Source organism: Penaeus vannamei, chromosome 36 (genome assembly GCF_042767895.1).
Source record: "Penaeus vannamei isolate JL-2024 chromosome 36, ASM4276789v1, whole genome shotgun sequence".
Lineage (NCBI taxonomy): Eukaryota > Metazoa > Arthropoda > Malacostraca > Decapoda > Penaeidae > Penaeus > Penaeus vannamei.
The window spans coordinates 5751680-5764179 of record NC_091584.1 but is presented as its reverse complement, the minus strand read 5'-3'; the positions used below and the strand labels follow the sequence as shown (position 1 = coordinate 5764179).

At 38.3% G+C, this 12500-nt stretch overlaps 1 protein-coding gene across 2 annotated transcripts in view; it reads left to right on the top strand.

Moving 5' to 3' along the window:
* LOC113813039 (cell division control protein 42 homolog) overlaps positions 1-12500 on the top strand; it is a 330837-nt gene that overhangs the window by 153629 nt on the left and 164708 nt on the right. The window contains exon 3 of one of the 2 annotated variants that reach the window (XM_070114838.1): positions 4756-4797. The exons of the other annotated variant lie outside the window; for it this stretch is intronic. Coding sequence (XP_069970939.1) covers positions 4756-4797 — 42 coding nt within the window. The remainder of the gene's footprint in view (positions 1-4755; positions 4798-12500) is intronic. 2 annotated transcript variants of the gene reach the window in all.

The window sequence follows — 12500 nt, the reverse complement described above, 5'->3', positions numbered from 1 at the left end:
CAAAGAGTAGAAAGGAAGAAGAAGAGGAGGAGAAGGAAAGAAAAGAAGAACAATAAGAAAATGAAAAGAAGGAAGAAGAAGAAAAAAGAGAAAAAAAAGAAAAAGGAGAAGAAATAGAAGAAAAAGAGAGAAAATGAAAAAGGATAAGAAAGAAAAGAAAAGAAGAAGAATAAGAAGAAGAAGAAGAAGTGGTAGAAAGGTATCTGGAAAAGTAACGTAGCGAGGGGAGGATAGGCCAGGGAGGCGGGGCGGGGGGGGATCACGGGGTATTATGACGTCTGGTCAGTGTCATGTCAAGGATTTCATGGAGGGAGCGGGGGGTGGGGGTGGGGATGGGAGGGGGGGGTGCATCCTGGCATACTTTAATCATTCAGCCTCTTTCGGTGCTGCTCTCTGTGTCTTGTCTGATGATATTTTTTTTGTCTTTCTTTCTCTTTCTGTTGATTTTTTTTGTCTCTTTTTCTCTTACTCCCCTCCTCTTTCTGCTCTTTTCCTCCTCTTTCTTTCGTCTGTTCTTTTCCTTTCCCCCTTTTCATTCTCTTCGTCTCCTTCCTCTTCCTCTATCTTTTTCTCCTTCCGCTATCTTCTATTTATTTCCCTCACTCCCTCTCCTCTTTCTTCCCTCCCCTCCCTTCCTTTTCCTTTCGTCCCTTCTCCTTTCTTCCATTCCCCACACTCCTCACTTTTCTCTTCCTTCCTCTTCCTTTGCCTTCCCCTTTCCCTTCTTCTCTTCTCTTCCTCTTCCTTCCATCCTTCCTTCCTTTGTCTTCCTCTTCTTCCTCTCCCTTCCATCTCTCCCTCCTCCTCCCCCTCCCCCCACCCTAACCCACACGCTCCCACGCCCCTGGAGTTCCACCCCCCCCCTCCCCGGTGGTTTTCACTCTCTAGTAACCTGTTACCCGTTACCTTTATCGTGTGTTTTTGTTCGGCGTCAGTTTCCCTTTTTTTTGTCGTCCGTGTTTTTGTTTGTTTGTTTCGAGATTCGGCGGAATGTTGTTGGAATCTGTGTTTGTGTAACTGGTATTGTTGATGTTGTATTTACAGTTGTCGTAATTATTGTCACTTTCAGTATTGTTCTGTTGGTTATTATTATCATAGCGATTGCTATTATTGGTTTATAAGAAATGAGAGAGAGGGGGAGGGAGAGAGAGAGAGAGAGAGAGAGAGAGAGAGAGAGAGAGAGAGAGAGAGAGAGAGAGAGAGAGAGAGAGAGAGGGAGGGAGATAGGGAGATAGGGAGGAGGGTACGTCACGTGACAGAGAAGTCCAGCGACGTAAAGTGTAATGTTGCACAGATGTAGCACTGACTGCATTGCATTCCGTGTCGGGGGTGGGTAGAGGGTAGGGGGGAGGGGTTAGGGAGGAGGGGTGGTAGCCCTTTTTAAGATGTTTGTTTTTTCTCCTTCCTCTTGCTTCTGGTCTCCCCTTTTTCCTGTTCTTCCTATTGCTATCTTAGTGCGTATCTTTTTTTTTCTTGCTCTTACTGCTCCACTTTTCTTTTCTTCTCTCATCTTCTTCTCCTCCTCCTGTTCTTATCCTCCTCCTCCTCCTCCTCCTCCTCCTCCTCCTCCTCCTCCTCCTCCTCCTCCTCCTCCTCCTCCTCCTCCCTCCCCCCTCCTCCTCCACTTCCTCCCTCCTCCTCCTCCCTCCCCCCACCTTCTTCTCCTTCTCCTTTTCCTCCTCCTCCCCTCCCTCCCCTCCTCCTCCCCCTCCTCCTCCCTCCCTCTCTCCTCCTCCTCCTTCTCCTCTTTCTCCTCCTCTTTCTCCTCCTCCTCCTCCTCCTCGTTCTCCTCCTCCTCCTCCTCCTCCCCTTCCTCCTCCTCTTCCTCCTCCTCCTCCTCCTCTTCCTCCTCCTCCTCCTCCTCTTCCTCCTCCTCCTCCTCCCCCTCCTCCTCCCCACCTTCTTCCCTCTGTTTACCTAAGCCAGCGCCCCACCGCAATGCCCCACATTCCTTTTCTTGCAACAATGTCGAACAGTTTGCACAGAGGGTAGGAGGGTGAGGAAGGAAAGGAAGAGAGGGTGGAAGGGAGGGGGGGAGGAAGGGAGGGATGAAGTAAGGAATGGACGGGAGGAAGGGGAGGGGGAGGGAGGAAAGGAAGGGAGGGAGGGAGGGAGTGAGATAGGAGGGAAGGAGTGAGGGAGCGAGGGAAGGAGTGAGGAAGGGTGGGAGAGAGACGGGAGGGAATGAGAAAGGAGGGAAGGAGTGAGGGAGGAGAAGTGAATCAGGCAAAAATGAGGAGGGTGAAGAAGTAAGGGAGGGAGGGAGGGCGGGAGGGCAGTGTTTGTCCATGGAGATGAAGGGCGCCGCACTCGCCGACAAGGACAAGGGGGGCGCCTAATGAATGGGAAAACACACACACTCGCGGGCGGGGAACTGTGTCAGCGTGGGTTGGGGGTGGGGTGGGTTGGGGGAGGAGGGAGGGTGGAGGGGGGGGAGGGGTTGGTTTTGGGGTTGAGAGGTTCTGTTTGGGTTGGAAGGGAGATTTTTAGATCGTGATTTTTTTTCTTTTCATTTTTCTTTTTTTCTTTTTTTCCCCTTCTGTTCGTCTATCTTATCTCTTCTCACGTGTGTTTCTTTTTTCTATCTTTCCCATATCCGTCTACTTGTCTCTTCTTTTCTCTTACCATCTCTTTTCTTCCTCCTCCTCCCCCCATCCCCTCTCCTCTTCTATTCCTCTTCCTCCTTTCCTGCTCCTCCTCCTCCTCTACACTTCCTCTACCTTTCCTCCTCCCCTCCCTTCTTCCTCCTCCTCCTCTTCGTCCTCATCATCTACCTCTTCCTCTACCTTTTTCCTCCTCCCCTTTTTCCACCTCCTCTACCTTTTTCTCCTCCCCTCCTTCTCCTTTTCTCCTTTATACCTCCTTTCTTCCCCCTTCTCTCCGTCTGCCTTTCTCTCACGGCCTTTGCCTTTATCAGTGACGTCACCCAATCGACCAATCAGCCCAATCGCCGACCTGTTATGATAACCTCTTTGATTGGATCGACGAGATTGGTTATCTTTGTTGTGAAAGGGATTGGGCGTCATGTCGTTATGTTCCAGTTGCTAATCGATTTATCTGTCTGTTGCCGTTTTTCCCCTCTTCGCTTCATTCTCTGGTATGGTTACTTTTATTATTATTATTATTATTATTATTATTAATTAATTTTTCATTTATTAGTTTTTTATTTATTTTATTTATTTATTATTTTTTATTTATTATTATTATTTTTTTTATTCTTTATTATTATTATTATTATTTTGTCGAAGCGTGTCGAACGAAGCATGGGGGGGGGGGGGGGGAATGTGACAGAACGTTATCTCTTATCGGTAGTTGGAGCGTCGTTTTGCCGTTTCCCTGTAAGTTGCGAATTATTGTTATTTATTTATTTATTTATTTGTTTATTTTGCAAATTATTGTCATTTATTTATTTATTTGTTTGTGTATTTTGCGAATTACTATTGTTATTTATTTATGTATTTGTTTATTTTGCGAATGATTATTATTTATTTATTTATTTATTTATCCTGCGAATTATCATTATCATTATATATTTATTTATTCATTTATTTATTTATTTATTTATTTATTTATTTATTTATTTGGAGGGGCGTTTCTTGTTGGTGGTTCAGATGACGGAGAGCGGGTGTGAATTGAGGGGGTGAATGTTATTTTTTTTTTTTTTTTGGAAACGATTGTTATTATTGTTATTATTATTGCTATTGTTGTTATTACTACTATTATTGTTGTTATTATTATTATTATGGTTATTATTTTTTATGATTATTATTACTGTTATTATTGTTGTTATTATTATTTTTTATTATTATTACTATTATTATTATTGTTATTATTATTTTTTTATTATTATTGTTATTGTTATTATTGTTTTTGTTATTTTTATTGTTATCATCATCATTATTATTATTATTATTATTATTATTATTATTATTATTATTATTATTATTATTATTGTTATTATTACTATTACCTTTTTATTATTATTATTTGTAAGAGAAAGTTGTGGTGATAAGAATTTTTTGTGGAAGGGAGATAATTGTTTATTTAATGTTTTTGATGTTGAATGTTCCTTAAATGTATTTTTTGGTTGATTTAAATAAAAAGACATTGAATTTATTCTAATTGTGGTATATAGTAGCTTGCCTAGGCCTATAACGTCACAAGAAACTGAAATGTTTTAGGCAAGGTCAAAATCTTAGGTCAGACGAGGTCAGTGGACCGTGTCACTTTTTTTTTATTTTTGTTCTTTTGTTAAGATGGTGTTCATCGTTATGTTCCAGTTGTTATTCGATTCATCTGCCTGTTGCTGTGTTTCCTCTTCGCTTCTTTCTTTGGTTTGGTTATTTTTGTCTTCCTATTCTTCTTCTATTTCTGTTACCACCACCGTTATTACTACTTGTTATTATTATCATTATTATTATCATTATTAATTTTTATCATTATTTTTACTATTATTATTCTACTTTTATTTCTTCTTCTCCTTCTTCTGTTACCACCACCGTTATTACTGCTTGTTATTATTATTATTATTTTTTAAATCTTTATTATTACTATTATTATTCTACTTTTATTTCTTCTTCTCCTTCTTGTTCTTCTTTTTCTTCTTCTTCTTCTTCTGCCTCGGTTTACAGTGGCTAACATTTCTTTATTAATTCGTCCCTCTTTTTGACTCGCGGTTTATCCTATTTTCTCTCTTTTCCTGCTTCGGTTTTTCCTTTCTTTTGTTTGGTTCATTTGTCTTCTTTCGGTCCCCAGAGCGAGAGTGAGCCCGTAATTCGTGGAAGTAACATCACTAAGGCAAGTAAAGTGTCTGTAGGAAATTGTCCCCCCAAGTCCCCCTTTCCCTTCCCATCCTCCGCCTCCTTGTCCTAAACTCTTACTTTAATCTTAATATTTTGTTTTTGCTTTTTTCGTTTTTTTCTCCTTTTTTCTCATTTGCTTTCATTCTTCTCTTCCCTGTTTTTTTCTTTCTTCTTTTGCTCCCATTTTCTTTCTTTTTTTTCTCTTTCTCCATCTTTTTTTTTCTTTTATTCTCTTACTCCCTCTTCGCTTTCTTCTCTCTGTTCCTTCCCTTTTCCTTTCTTTCCTCTCTTCCTCTTCCTCCCTTTCTCTCTTCTTTTCCTCCTCCTCTCCCTTAATCTTCCTTCTCCTCTCTTCTCCTTCCCCATATTATCTTGCCTTACTTTTCTTTTTTTCTTGTTCTCCTTAACCCCATTTTAATATTTTCTTCTTCATATCCTGTTTCTCCACTTCATTCCTCCTCCTCCTCTTCCTCTTCTCCTTCTCCGTCATCTCCTACATTTCCATTTCATTCCTCCTCCTCCTCTTCCTCTTCTCCTTCATCTCCTACTTTTTTTCATTTCATTCCTCCTCCTCCTCTTCCTTTTCTCCTCCCTCATCACCTGCTTCTCCACTTCATTCCTCTTCCTCCTCTTCCTCTTCTCCTTCTCCCTCATCTCCTGCTTCTCCGCTTCATCCCTCCTCCTCCTCCTCCTCCTCTTCTCCAGCTCCTACATTTCATTCCTCCTCCTCCTTCTCCTCTTCTCCTTCTCCCTCATTTCCTGTTTCTCTACTTCATTCCTCCTCCTTCTCCTCTTCTCCTTCTCCCTCATCTCCCCCATCTCTATCCTTCTTCTTAATATTTGTATGTCGTTCGTGCCCGAGTAATTTGTTTGTATTTGTTTATGTAATACTTTGTTTGTCTGTGTTTATTTATAGTTTTGTTTTCTGTAGTTTGTATTTAGTTGTTTTTTTATTGCTTGCTTTAAATTGTGTTTTGTAATGTGGATGTAGTTTTGTGTATTGTTTTTAGTTTTAATTGTAGTTGTTGTTTGGTATTTCGTATGTTGTTGTTATTAATCATATAGATAAAGTTCATGAATTATTTAACATTTCTTATTTATGCTTCTTTAATTTTATCCCTCTTTTTTTCTTTTTTTCTTTTTATTATTTTGTTTATTTATTATTTATTTATTTATGTAGATATTGTATTTGTATTGTACTTTTATCTTTAATTTTTAGCTCCCCCTTTTTTTTATTATTATTTTGTTTATTTATGATTTATTATTTATTTATTTATTTGCTATTTTAACAGAAATTTCTTCTTCTCCCCCCCCCCCGTCTTGAGTTTCGCCCTGTCCTTGCGAAATCTCGGGGTTTAAATCTTGCTTTTTTTTGCTTGCTTTCCTTTGCTTTATTGCGTTCCATGTTGCTTTTCTGCCTTTGCATGCAGTATATTGATTTGCGTTAATTTTTTTACGAATGTTATTTTTTTTGTTGTGTGTTTATATTTCGTTGTATGTAGTGTATCTTTACGTTTTTTTACGAATGTTATTGTTTTTGTTCTGTGTTTATATTTCGTTGTATGTAGTGTATCTTTACGTTTTTTTTACGAATGTTATTGTTTTTGTTCTATGTTTATATTTTGTTGTATGTAGTGTATCTTTACGTTTTTTTTTACGAATGTTATTGTTTTTTGTTCTGTGTTTATATTTTGTTGTATGTAGTGTATCTTTACGTTTTTTTACGAATGTTATTTTTTTTGTTCTATGTTTATATTTCGTTGTATGTAGTGTATCTTTACTTTTTTTTACGAATGTTTTTGTTATATGTTTATATTTTGTTGTATGTGATGTATCCGGAAGATGAGGAAAGGTGAGTGAGTATGCTGTTTTGTTGCGTTTTATTTATTTTATTTTTGCGTTTTATTTTCTTCCGTGTTGTTGTTGTTGTGTTTAGTCTGGTGAGTTATTCAGATGCATGTGTTGTGTTTATTATTGCATCGTCTTTGTGATTCTTTTTACAGCATTCTTTTTTTCATTCATATGGGTTATTTGGCAGTGTTTGTTTGTCAGAGGGTGTCAGTATAAATGTGTGTTTTGTGATGATAATGTTTTTTTTTGTGACAGTATTTTTATTTTTATTGATATTGAATTTGTAAATTGTTGTCTGATTTTTTTATTTGGAAAATTTATCGTAAAAAAAGAGGAAGTGAGATTTCGTTCTCAGGTAACCTTACTCTCTCTCTCTCTCTGTCTCTGTCTCCTGGTTTCTCTCTATATATATATATATATATATATATATATATATATATATATATATATATATATATATATATATATATATATATATATATATATATATATGTATATATATATATATGTATATATATATATATATATATATATATATATACTATATATATATATATATATATATATATATATATATATATATATATATATATATATATATATATATATATATATATAATATATATTTATATATATGTCTTTTATAATTATATATATATATATTATGGATTTATATATATATGTGTATAGTTTATATATATATATATATATATATATATATATATATATATATATATATATATATATATATATATATATATATATATGTATATATATATATATATCTATATATATATATGTATGTATATATATATATATATATATATATATTATATATTATATATATATATATATATATATATATATAATATATATATGTATGTATATATATATGTATATGTATATATATATATATATATATATATATATATATATATATATATATATATATATATATATATATATATATATATATATATATATATATATATATATATGTACTTTTATGTACATTCCGTGTTTGCTTACTCGGAGTCAGAAGTGGGTGGCATCGGAGAGGGAGCTTAGGGGGGAAGTAGGAGAGGCTGAGGAGGATGGGCTGAGGACGCATGCATGAATTCGTACCTTGTAACCTTCGCCTCCTCCCCTCTCTCTCTCTCTCTCTCTCTCTCTCTCTCTCTCTCTCTCTCTCTCTCTCTCTCTCTCTCTCTCTCTCTCTCTCTCTCTCTCTCTCTCTCTCTCTCTCTCTCTCTCTCTCTCTCTCTCTCTCTCTTTGTCCGTGTATCTCTCTTTCCTTTTTTCTTCCTCTCCTCTCTCCTCTTCTTCCTGTTCCCTCTTCCCCCTCCTCCCCCATCCCTTTCTCTCTCTCTTCTCCCCCTCTCTCCCCACTCCCCTCCCTCTTTTCTCCCTCCCTCTCTCCCTCGTCCTCCTCTCCCTCCCTCTTCCCCCCCTCTCCCTCCCTCTTCCCCCTCTCCCCTCACCTCTTCCCCCCATCTCCCTCCTTCTTCCCCCTTCCCTTCCTCTCCCCCTCTCCCTCTCCTCTTCCCTCTTCCCTCTCTCCTCCCTCCTCCCCTCTTTCCCTCTCCTTCTCCCTCCACCTCCCTCTCCCCTCCCCTCACATCCCTGCAGTCTGGCAATTCGCCAGCCCGTTCCCTTGGAAGGCACATTGAATACGTCAAGCCGTCCCTTCTGGCCCTCCTTCCTCCTTCCTCCCTCGTCATCTCCCTCCTCCTTCTTCTTTTCTTCCTCTTCCCCCCTTCTTCTTTTCTTCCTCTTCCCCCCTTCTTCTTTTCTTCCTCTTCCCCCTTCTTCTTTCTCTTCTTCTTTTTCTTTGTATATTTTTCTCCTGTTATTGTTTTTTTTCTTTTTTTTTGTTCTCCGTTCATTTCTTTTTCTCTTCCTCCTTTTTACCATGTTTCGTTACTCACCATCTCTCCTCTTCCTCCTCCCTTCTCCTCCTCCTCCTCCCCATCCTCCCCCTTCTCTTCCTCCTCCTCCTCCTCCTTCTCCTCCTTCTATTTCTGTTCCTCTTCGTTCGTCTTGCTATAACTCGACACTTTCGTTCCTTTCGAGTTAAATAATTCACCTTAAAACGAAAGATGAATAAAAGAGAATAAAGAATCAAAAGAGAATAATTGAGAATTGCCTGATTGATCCTCAGTGAGGGCCTAGACACCGTAACGATCGATAACGTTTTTTTTGAATGAAAAGAAAGGAAAATATCAAAAAGACAGGGTTTCAATTTGCCACTTTAACATGACATAAAGTTTGGCTGGATGTGACACTATTCTCGTATTCGTTAAAGTTTTATTGCGTTTATTCTTTATTCTTTTATTTTCATTATTATTATTATTATTATTACTATTATTATTATTATTATTATTATTATTATTATTATTATTATTATTATTATTATTATAAATATTATTATTTTATTTTCGTATTCGTTAAAGTTTTATTGCGTTTGTTCTTTATTTTTTGTATATTTTTATTATTTTTCATTATTATTTATTCTCGTATTAGTTATAGTTTCAGTGTGTTTATTTTTATTCATTTATTTATTTTTTATTTTTTTATTTGTTTATTTTATTTATTATTATTATTGTTATTATTTATTTATTTATTTTTTATTTTTTTATTTATGTATTTATCAATAGGCTCATCGTATTTTGTGAACCGTATTCGTGTTGACAAATGTAGAAAGGTATGAATGAGAATGGATATCTTCACAAAACAAGATATATATTTGACCGATTTCGAATATATATCATCCCCCTTCTAGAAAGGGGAGAATTAGGAAAGGGAAGGTGGGAAAAAAATAGGGGGAAGGGGGGAAAGGGAGGAAAGAGGGGAGAGGGGGCGAGGGAGAGGAGAGGGGAAGGGAAGAGGGAGGAGGAGGGGGGAAGAGGGAGGTGGGAAGAAAGGGGAGAGAGAGGGGGGGGAGTGAAGAAGAAGGAGAAAGGGGAGGGAGTGAACAGGTGTGATGAGGCGATAAGGGAGAAAAATTGATTTGGAAATGATGAAAGGTGTCGTACGTGAAGAAGAAGAAGAAGAAGAAGAAGAAGAAGAAGAAGAAGAAGAAGAAGAAGAAGAAGAAAAAGAAATGGACTTCTTGAAACACGTCTTTGAGGTACGTTTGAGAGGATATTTTTACGGCTAATTTTATTCCTTCTTCCTCTTTTTTGCGCCGTCATCTTCCTTGCTTCCTTTTTGCTGTTTTGTCTTTTCGCTTATTTTTTTCTGTTCCTCCTCCTTCTCTTCATTCCTTTTTCTGTGCCGTCATCTTCCTTCCTTTCTGTTTTTGGTGTTTTTCCTTTTCGCTTATTTTCTATTCCTCCTCCTTCTCTTCATTCCTTTTTCTGTGCCGTCATCTTCCTTCCTTTCTGTTTTTGGTGTTTTTCCTTTTCGCTTCTCTTTCTGTTCCTCCTCCTTCTCCTCATTCCTTTTTCTGTGCCGCCATCTTCCTTCCTTTCTGTTTTTGGTGTTTTTCCTTTTCGCTTCTCTTTCTGTTCCTCCTCCTTCTCTTCATTCCTTTTTGGTGTTTTTCCTTTTCGCTTCTCGTTCTATTCCTCTTCCTTCTCTTTATTCTCTTTTTTTGCGCCGTCATCTTCCTTCCTTCCGTTTTTTGCTGTTTTTCCTTTTCGCTTCTCTTTCTATTCCTCCTCCTTCTCTTTATTCCTTTTTTGCGCCGTCATCTTCCTTCCTTTCTGGTTTTTGGTGTTTTTCCTTTTCGCCTTTTTCTATTCCTCCTTTTCTTGTTTTCCTATTTTTTCATTTTTTCCTTCGTCTTCATCTTTTTCTTCCTCCTTCTACTCTTCGCTTTCTTCTCCGAAAATACATCATCTTTTTTCTTTGGGGATAGGCCCTATTTCTTCATTTATCACTCATTCCTTAGTCTTTTCTCTTTATATCATTATTAACCATTGATCTCTTATTTATCGATACTTGAGAATATTTTGAGAAATGGTGCGAAGGAATCGCCCATTAAAAGAAAAAACGATAATGACATAAGCAAATAGATGGAAAAAAGAGAAGAGAGAAGTAAAGAAGTATCCCGCTTATGAATTTAAACGCACACACCCATCCGCACACACAGGAATGCGCGCACACACATGTACACCAAGCCCACGCACACACGCACACTACGCAGTTTCTGAACATGGAGATGTGTCCCCCCTTCCTCCCACCCCCATCCCACCCCCCGTCCTCACCCCTCATATTCCCTTCTTTTATCTCCTCTCCTCTCTCTTCTTTTATCTCCCTTCTCTCCTCCTCCTCTCTTCTCTTCCCTTTTCTCTTTGCTTTTATTTGATCCTATATTCACCCTTTCATCTCTTTCTTTCTTCACTCCTCATTTCTCTCTTCTCTCCTCTCCCTCTTCCCCTCTTCTCCTCTCGTCGTCTTCGCTTGCTCTCTCTCTCTCTCTCTCTCTCTCTCTCTCTCTCTCTCTCTCTCTCTCTCTCTCTCTCTCTCTCTCTCTCTCTCTCTCTCTCTCTCCCCCTCTCTCTCTCTCTCCCCCTCTCTCTCTCTCCTCTCTCTCTCTCTCTCTCTCTCTCTCTCTCTCTCTCTCTCTCTCTCTCTCTCTCTCTCTCTCTCTCTCTCTCTCTCTCTCTCTCTCTCTCTCTCTCTCTACCAAATGCCCTCTCTCGATGCACTGGGTACACGGCGAGGAGGGAGGCATAGGCATGGGCAGGGGAGGTGGAGGGGGAGGGGGAGAATGAAGAGGGTAGTTGGTACCTGGGCCTAAATATGGAAGACGGGATTATGTTTTTGTTTTTTGTTGCTGTTGTTTTTTTGTCTCTTGTGTTGATTAAAGTTTGGGGGGGTTTCCATTTTTTTGTCGTGTTGTTTTTGTTTTTTTGTTTTTTGTTTTATTAAGTGCTCTGGATTGTTTTTTTTAAAGGGTTAATGGGGTATTTAGGCGTATGTGTGTGTGTACGTTTGTGTGGCGGGTCTTTGTAAGTTTGTTTGTGTCTGTGTGTGTATATGTGCTTCTTCGTGTGTATGTATGGGCGTATTATTATATTTTATGTGGATGTCTATATGTGTGTTTGTATGTGTTGGATGTCTGTATGTATGCATCTTGGTATCAATATGTGTATGTATGGGGATGTCTTTATGTGTGTTTATATGTATATATGGGTGGATGGATGTGTATTTGCATGTTTATACAGTATATATGTGGATTTGTATGTATGTGGGTGTTTTTTATGTATTTTTATGTATGTATGTCTCTATGTGGATTTGCATGTATGTATGGGGATGTCTATATGTGGTTTTACATGAATGTATGTATGCGTACATGTATGTGGAAGTATACATATGTGCGTTAATATATATGTGCGTATACGAGTATGTGTGTGCGCAGCCTATGTACATGAGTGAGCGTGTGCGTTGCGTGGCCGAGAGGCAGCTCAGCGGTGTACATTCCTCGTGATGCAACAGAGTCATCCCACGCTCATCAGGGATGCTGCTCTCTCTTCCTCTCGGCGGCGGCCTCCTCGGCGCTGGTCGTCGGGTTTCGGCTGGCCTTCTTCTTTATTATTTATTTATTTATCACACAGGGGGTTGAGGGGAGGGATGGAGGTGGGGGTTATATGTATATAAGAAGGGGGGGGGGTTGGGGGTTGGGGGGGGGTTGGGGGGAGGGGTGTTGGTTGGGTTGGGTTTTGGTAGTCTTTTTCTATTTGGGTTCTTTGGGTGTTCTTTTGTTTATACACACACGCTCGTATACACATGTATACGCACGTACATACATACACAAACACACATACACACTTACATATACACATACACACACGCACACACACATATATGTATATATACACATATATATGTGTGTGTGTG